We start from the raw sequence: 8,993 nt of genomic DNA on the forward strand, positions 1-8,993 counted from the left end.
GACGAGTTGAAGAAAGCCTTCTTAGCCTGATATTTCCCACCAAGCAAGACGACTATGCTAAGAGCTCAAATCAATGAATTTAAGCAAAAAGATAACGAATCTCTTTTTGACGCTTGGGAAAGATACAAGGACATGATGAGACTTTATCCATACCATGGACATGAGAAATGGATGATTATCCATACTTTCTATAGTGGTATTTTGTACATCACTAAAATGAATTTGAGCGATGCAGCTGGCAGTGCTTTAATGGACAAACCATATGATGAAGCCTATGAACTCATCGAGAACATGGCTCAAAATCATTTCAAATGGGGAGGTGAACGCGCTGCTACCGAAATACCAACTCCGAAAGGCGGAAAGTACGAAGTTAATGGCATAGACTACGTCAATGCTAAAGTGGATGCACTTACTCAAAAGATCGAAAGCTTAGCCATAACACCAGTAACTATCGTAGTTGCAGTAGCACCAAACTGTGAATTGTGTGGAACCCCTGGGCACACTAATGTTGATTGTCATTTATTGGTTGGTATTCCTACCGACCAAGTAAATTACGCTCAAGGAAACCCATATTCCAACACTTACAATCCTGGCTGAAGAAATCATCTAAACTTTTCTTATAAAAATAACAATGCCTTGTTCTCCAAACCCAGCACTTGCTATTCCACCTGGTTATCAGAAAGGAGCCCATGTTGCTCCACAAGCACCTAGAAAGTCAAATTTAGAGATCATGATGGAAAACTTTATGAATGCTCAAGCTCAATAAAACAAAGATTTCGCAAATCAAAATGCTCATACAAGTGAACTGATGAAACAATTGTCAAGTAAACTTGATGCTATGGCTACCCATAATAAAATGTTAGAAACCCAAATTTCCCAAGTAGCCAAACAACAAGAAACAATAGCAACCCCAACTGGAGCATTTCCTGGTCAACCACAAGCAAACCCAAAAGGTCTGCTAATGTTATCACATTGCGAAGTGGGACAAAATTAGATGGATCATTCAAACCAAGACTCCAAAATCCAACCATGTATCAAAACTCTGGTAAAGGAACTGAAAAGGTAAACGGACCAACCGAAAATGGAAAGGAAGACAAAAGCGGAGAGGCAGAAGATAAAGAAACACCTTATGTGGCTCTGCCACCATACACACCACTTATACATTATCCTCAAAGACTTACTAAGTCCAAAAATGAAGGACAATTTCAGAAATTCGTAGAACTTCTGAAGCAGCTTAATATCACTATACCATTCATAAAAGCCATTACGCAAATGCCTTCATATGCTAAATTCCTTAAAGAGATCTTATCTAATAAGAAAAAGCTTGAGGATAATGAAACCGTTATGCTTACTGCTGAGTGTAGCACTATTATTCGAAACAACATGCCTCATAAGCTGAAAGACCCATGTAGTTTTTCCATACCATGTCTAATCGGAAAGTTTATCATAGACAAAGCTCTGTGCGACTTAGGAGCCAGTGTTAGTTTAATGCCTTTATCCACATGCAATAAACTCAATTTAGGAGAACTAAAACCAACAAAGATGTTCCTATAACTAGCTGATCGTTCTGTTAAATTTCCAATAGGTATGTTAGAGAACATTCCTGTTCGTATAGGTTAATTCTATATTCACACCGACTTCGTAATAATGGATATAAATGAGGGTTCACATATCCCTAATATTTTAGGAAGACCCTTTTAGCCACATTTGGAGCCATCATAGATGTGAAGAAAGGAAGGCTAACATTTGAAGTTGGTGAAGAAAAGGTCGAATTTATTTTAGCTCAATTCTTATAGGCGCCAGCTATAGAAGATTCATGTTGTCTCTTGGACGTCATCGACGAATGTGTGAAAGAAATGAAGAGGGAACCATCCAAGTATACTGAGGCACTAAAGGTTTCAGCGCCTCCTATATTCTAAGACGATAATTGGCGTGAGCCATACGTAGATGACAGTCTGAGGGAATGTTTAGCACTAACGCCCACTCCGATGCCATGCCCAAAGAAACATCTTGTAGAACTTAAAACACTACCCAAGAACCTAAGGTATGAATTCCTATACGCTGAGCTTAAACGACCAGTAATAGTCAACGCTGACTTAGGATAGATAGAAACTGAAAAATTACTTCATGTCTTAAGAAAGTATCCACAACTTTAGGCTATAACATCTCTGACCTAAAAGGAATAAGTCTATTTATATGTATGCATCGCATTATGCTAAAGGAGGACTGTAAAACCTCTAGAGAACATCAGAGAAGAATAAATCCTATCTTGAGCGATGTAGTAAAAAATGAGGTACAAAAGTTTTTAGAAGCAGGAATTATATACTCGATATCCGACAGTAACTGGGTCAGCCCAGTTCATGTCGTACCAAAGAAGGGAGGTGTTACAGTTGTCAGAAACTAAGAGGTGGAATCCATAGCAAAACAAATTCAAATCGGATGGAGGATGTGCATAGACTATAGAAAACTGAATAAAGCCACTCGTAAAGATCATTTCCTATTGCCTTTCATCGATCAAATGCTTGAACGACTGGCTAAACATTCTCATTTCTTCTATTTAGACGGATGCTCAATATTCTTCCAAATTCCTATTCATCCGGATGACCAAGAAAAGACTACCTTCACTTGTCCTTATGGTACGTTTTCTTATCGATGAATTATGTTTGGACTGTGTAACGCTTCTGCAACATTTCAGAGATGTATGATGTTGATCTTTGCTGATTTTATGGATGACATAATGGACGTGTTTATGGACGACTTCTCTGTTTGTGGGCAAAGTTTTGAAGAATGTCTTTCTAACCTAGAAATGGTACTTGAAAGATGTGTTAAAGTTAATCTCGTATTAAACTGGGAAAAATGTCATTTCATGGTCCGACAAGGAATTGTACTTGGACATGTTGTATCCGATCGAGGAATTGAAGTGGATAAAGCAAAAATAGAAATTATAGAAAATCTTCAACCATCGAAAACCGTTAAATAAATTCGCAGTTTCTTAGGACACGTCGGTTTGTACCGACGATTCATTAAAGATTTCTCTAAAATAACCAAACCACTAACGGGCTTACTAATGAAAGATGTTGAATTCATATTTGATGAAGACTGCTTAAAAGCATCTGAACATCTGAAAAATGCTCTTATTACCGCACCCATTATGCAACCACCCGATTGGAGTAAGCCATTTGAGATAATGTGTGACCCTAGTGATTATGTCGTTGGTGTTGTCTTGGGACAAAGAAAGGATAAAAAGCTTCATGCGATTTACTACGTAAGTAAAACCTTAGACAACACGCATATGAACTACGCCACCATAGAAAAGGAACTCCTAGTTGTTGTGTTCACTTTGGATAAATTGTGTTCCTACTTAGTAGGAGCAAAAATAATTGTCTATATCGACCATGCTGCAATTAGGTATTTGTTAAGTAAGAAGGATTATAAACCAAGACTTTTAAGATGGATTCTGCTTTTACAAGAATTCGATTTAGAGATAAAGGATAAGAAAGACACTGAAAACGTGGTAGCATATAATTTCTCTAGGATTGAGGACCTAAAACCCGAACAAGTGCCCATTAATGACAATTTCCCCTACGATAGACCTGTAGCCCAGAAAGTGAAAGCAAAACAGTCGAATGTTCTTTAATGTATGATGACACATAAATTAATGAAGTTGTGGTATCAATTTTCACCAAAACCACGTTGTCATGGTATGCTGACTTTGTCAACTACTTAGCAGCTGAAGTACTTCGACCAGACTTAACTTACCAGCAAAAGAAGAAATTCTTCCATGATCTTAAACATTACTATTGGGATGAACCCATACTCTTCAAGAGAGGCGCCGATGGTATTTTTCATCGATGTGTCCCTGAATCGGAAGTAAATGATATGATATCTCATTTCCACTTTGCATCCTATGGAGGGCATGCAAGCACCTCGAAGACTTGTATGGAAATCTTACAATTTAGCCTCTTTTGGCCTAGTCTATGGAAAAATGTCCATACCACGGTTACAAATTACGACTGGTGCCAACGCACTGGTAATATCTCTAGACGCGATGCAATGCCACTGAAAGGTATCTTAAAAGTAGAAGTCTTTGATGTTTGGGGTATAGATTTCATGAGCCCTTTCCCATCTTCTTTTGGTAACAAATATATACTCGTTGCAATTGATTATGTATCGAAATGGATCGAGGCAGTATCTTATCCTACTAATGATGTACGAGTAGTCATCAAACTTTTCAAGAATGTGATTTTTCCTATATTCGGTGTACCGAGGATTGTCATTAGCGACAGTGGATCCCATTTCATTTCAAACATCTTTAAAAGACAGTCGCTCAAATATGGAGTTCGACACCGAGTAGCAACATCATACCACCCTCAAACAAGTGGGCAAGTTAAGGTTTCCAATAGAGAAATTAAGCAAATATTAGAGAAAACCGTTTCAACTTCTAGGAAATATTGGTCTGTAAAACTTCATGAAGCTCTGTGGGCTTATAGGACAGTTTATAAAACTCCAATAGGAACCACTCCATTTAAACTAGTTTATGGTAAATTATGTCACCTGCCTGTAGAACTCGAGCATAAAGCTTATTGGGCCGTTAAGACCCTAAACATGAATTACACAACCTCAGGAGAGAAAATAATCTTAAATATCCATGAACTAGAAGAACTTAGATTAGATGCTTATAAAAATGCCCATATTTACAAGGAAAGAACCAAACAGTGGCATGATAAACGAGTAACAAGGCAAGAATTCAACGAGGGTGACATAGTCCTTCTATTTAATTCTCAACTTAAATTATTTCCAGGCAAACTTCATTCAAGATGGTCAGACCCTTTTGAGGTCATATGAGTTTTCCAAAGTGGAGCAGTAGAAATAAGAGGTAAATCCAATGAGATATTCATTGTAAACGGGCAGCGACTTAAGCATTACCAAAGCGTAGAAAACAAAGATTTATGCATGAGTTACAAATTAGAAGAGTTGTCCGCTCTTTCGAAAAAATAACCCAATTATGAATTAATGTCGAGCTCCTGACAGTAAATGAAGCGCTACGTGGGAGGCAACCCATGATCTTAAGTTTTTATTTTCACTCACTACGCCAAATAAGGGAAAAGAGGGCGCTTATTTTGGCCTATAACAGCGCTTTTAAGCGCCCTCTAAAGTGGCGCTGGCATAGGTAAAGACAGCGCTTTGTTTTCCTGGAGAAAGCGCTGTCTAAAGTGGCCCTTTAAGGGCCACATTATAGTGCGCTTTCAGAAAAAAGCGCCCTCTGGAGTGGTCCATAAAGGGACACCTTAGAGGGCGCTTTCTGGAAAAAGCGCCCTCTAAAGTTGTCAATGTAAAGTGTTTAGAGGGCGCTTTCAGGAAAAAGCGCCCTCTAAAGTTGTCAATGTAAAGTGTTTAGATGGCGCTTTCTGGACAAAGCGCCCTCTAAAGTTGTCAATGTAAAGTGTTTAGAGGGCGCTTCCTACAGAAAGCGCCCTCTAAAGTGTTAGTTATTTTAAAAAAAATTGTTTGAAAAACAGTGGATATTTAATTGGTAACCTGTTCGCATGCTGCAAAAGTGTAAAATTCATATTGATTTCATCCTTTAATCCAATGTTATACACCATTAATCCATTGATATATACAACATGAATCCATTTATATACAACATTAATCCTCCATATATACAACATTAATATATGATTCTTTGATCAACAATATACAACAACATATTCATGATTTAGTAAAAGTACAACAACAATATACAACATATATACAACAACAGCATACAACAACAACATTCCATACATATATGTACAACAATATACAACCTAGCTATATGATTCTTTGATCAACAATGAATTGACACAATTCATCCTTCATTTCATCCAAATGAGCTCTTGAGTAAGATTTGTATTCCTCAAAGTACTACAATTAAGAGAATAAAACATATTCATGATTTAGTAACAAATTAGATGAAATATCCGATAATATTAAAATAAACCCTAAGTTATTATTCCATACCATTTTTGGGATGTCTATACGATTCAACGCAATGATATCTCTCATAAATCTCAATACAAAAAATCTGCAATCGACCGAATTATTTTGCTGAGGACACTACACAGAAAAACAAACAATATATATATAGTTAATTTCTTACAAACACTATTATAAGCAAAAAAACAAACACTATTATAAGCAAAAATAAGATACTTAATATATACCTGAACTCTGACCCAGGTAATGTCCTTCCTATTGCGGTAATTCTTTTTCGATCTAAATTTTAGTATTGCCCTAACAAAATAAAAACGTATATTGAGATCAATCTGACAGACATAATTAAATATACAAATACACACGAATATTTAGGGGAATTTCACTTACGCGTCAACCGTCTTCTTCATACTCGGATATTTACTCCAATCACCCGATAATGAATCGAGATAATATACAATTAGTCTCGAAAGATCCATAGCAACCAACACCCAGTGACCACTATAAAATAAAACAAAAATTTAGATGCATGAAAATTTTCTACGTAAAAGATATACATAGATTAGAATGAAATTATTAGAAAGAAAATCTAACTCGTTGCCAGAATTAAACGGTAAAAAATACAAACTGGGTGTAGTATTATCGCCGGCCCCCATGAATCTATCGACTAGTTCATTCTTTACGGATGTTGGATTTTTCGTTATAAGCGTTGTGTTGATACGGGAAGCAGCAATAAAATTGAATCGGTTACACAATTCAGTTCCCCGCATCAATGTTACATACATATACCTTAAATAGAAACATAATAAACATTAGACTACTCATTGAAATGTGTAAATAAATTGTTCAACTAAGTAAATAATAGATTGATCGGAGTACCATATGTATGTATGAATGACAGCGATGCCCAATTCTTCGTGTTCAAAAAGTTGTTGCATGTCCTCCTTTGCAATTATTTCGGAATGAGCAAATCCGAAAACACCTTCATCAAAATCTACACTACGGATGGCGCCGTGTATAATATCGGACTCTTCCACCATTTTCTCAAGACGCATCATAATTTGAGATTTTGTCCCGGACGTCGTTGGAGGAATATCGTTACCAGCTTTTTTCAACTTTCGACCGGGAACCTAAAAATTCATATAAATTAAATCATGACTTTTTGTGATGCAACAGAATCGTTGCGTATATAATTCAATGGGTATATATATTTGTACCTCTTTTTGAGATGCAACCGACTCGATGCGTCTTGAAATCCCTTTACCAGCTTTATGCGTGGGTCTTGTAGGAGTCTAACATTACCATGTAATAAGGATTGATTAAATATCATAATTGTAGCTGAATTGAAATGTGAATACTAAATATTCATAATCATTTAGAACATATATACCTCGGCATCTGGGAAAATTAGATCTGACGGCCATCCAACAAAGGATCCGACTGCTTCTCGCATCAACGTTGTCTCTGAAACAACGTCAGGTAATGGTAGAAGCGCGTCGGTATCTAATACAAGGTCAACCGAAACTTTCATATATCCCACCGGGAGGGGATTATGGTGAAGTAATTCACCCGAAGTGTTGTGCACTTTTCCCTTGCCAACCATGCGATAAGTTGGTGACGATAGATACAGCTGACAAGGTGAAATGCCCTAAACCAATAATAAATGTTATTGTTAACGTGTATATGTGTCAAGTAAAAAAGTGCTATTTTAATTTCATAATAACATATATAATTACCTCGGGAAATTTCGGTTGACAATTGATACTAGCTCGGTCACTAGTATCTTTTGCCTCGGAGGCGCACCTTTCCTCTCTATACCTTGCATTCTCGTTTTGCAGTTGGAGTACTTGTGCCCTTAACTCCGCCAAGGTCTCCATCACCTCTTTGTTGGTAGGATTTTTTGATTTTGGTTTTTTATAAAATGACGACGGAGTCACACCAAAACCCTTACCCCTCACACGACCGGAATACTCAGGAACATTTAGTACTCGACTAAGTACGCTCCTGCAATCCTGGACCTCGGTTGAAGGTAAGGTTTGGGATAAAGTCTCCTGAAATATTATTAGAGGAGATTAAAAATGAATTATATGTCTAACAAAATTTTCGATATAATTAAAGAAATAATGTTACATATACTTACACATTCGTCATAAACATTTTGGACCGCTTCAACGACAGCCCCATCCTTCCCAACCCGAGCAGCCTTCCATAATACGTGCTCCGGAAGAGATGTTGCGTCACTTTTCTCCTCGGCTAGCTACACATTGAATTAGATTATAAGATCATCAATTATAACATATTGTGACAATGTATAAGCTCATAGCATTTGAATATACTCACAATTCTTTGTTGTAACCGTGCATATCCCGTACGCCCTTTTTTGTACGGATACGCGGGTTTTGATGTCCTTTTCCGATTTTTGTCGCTTACTTCCTGGATAAAAAAGTTTAAGGCATATTAGAACCAAGTAACTTAACAATTGTATAATACCATAATTAATAGACATTACATGGAATTTTTCGTTTCTTCGTTTGGCGACAAAGTTATCCCATTCATCGGCTGAAATAATCTCGGCATACTTCATTGGTCGTTCTGCTTCAACAAATTTTCCTTCCTCATCCTTGAGAAATTTGTTGGACAAAAAGGATCGAAATCCTCGGAGTCTTTTTCCGGCCAATTGAATACAATATTTTTGCCGGCTTTCATCGATGTGAAAGGATCTCTAAAAAACATACACATGGAGTGTGTTATTATAAAGTAATATTATAACAATATATGGTCAACAAATAGTCAACAAAAAAAACATATAACAATATATGGTAAGTACCTGTATCTCGGACCATATTTTTTCTTTGCCAACCTTCAAGTCCGGACTTCTCCAATTATCACATGTAATCGGAATATGTTGTCGAACAAGGAAACCAATGTAACTTGCCAACATTGAACCGTTAGGCTCAATTAGTTGGTCTTCAGCACTCCAATGTACTTCAAATTTTACACCCTTGTCTCTTGCACGA

General features: G+C 36.9%; 1 protein-coding gene across 1 annotated transcript; it reads right to left on the reverse strand.

Moving 5' to 3' along the window:
* Positions 1-3,719: 3,719 nt before the first annotated feature.
* On the reverse strand, positions 3,720-8,993 carry LOC127123886 (uncharacterized). Its single transcript, XM_051054064.1, has 3 exons — positions 8,804-8,993; positions 8,407-8,698; positions 3,720-3,754 (listed from the first exon to the last, which is right to left on the reverse strand). Exons 1-3 carry the CDS (start codon positions 8,915-8,917, stop codon positions 3,720-3,722), a joined length of 441 nt encoding a protein of 146 aa, XP_050910021.1. The 5' UTR covers positions 8,918-8,993.

The sequence above is a fragment of the Lathyrus oleraceus genome, chromosome 2, assembly GCF_024323335.1.
Source record: "Lathyrus oleraceus cultivar Zhongwan6 chromosome 2, CAAS_Psat_ZW6_1.0, whole genome shotgun sequence".
Classification (NCBI taxonomy): domain Eukaryota; kingdom Viridiplantae; phylum Streptophyta; class Magnoliopsida; order Fabales; family Fabaceae; genus Lathyrus; species Lathyrus oleraceus.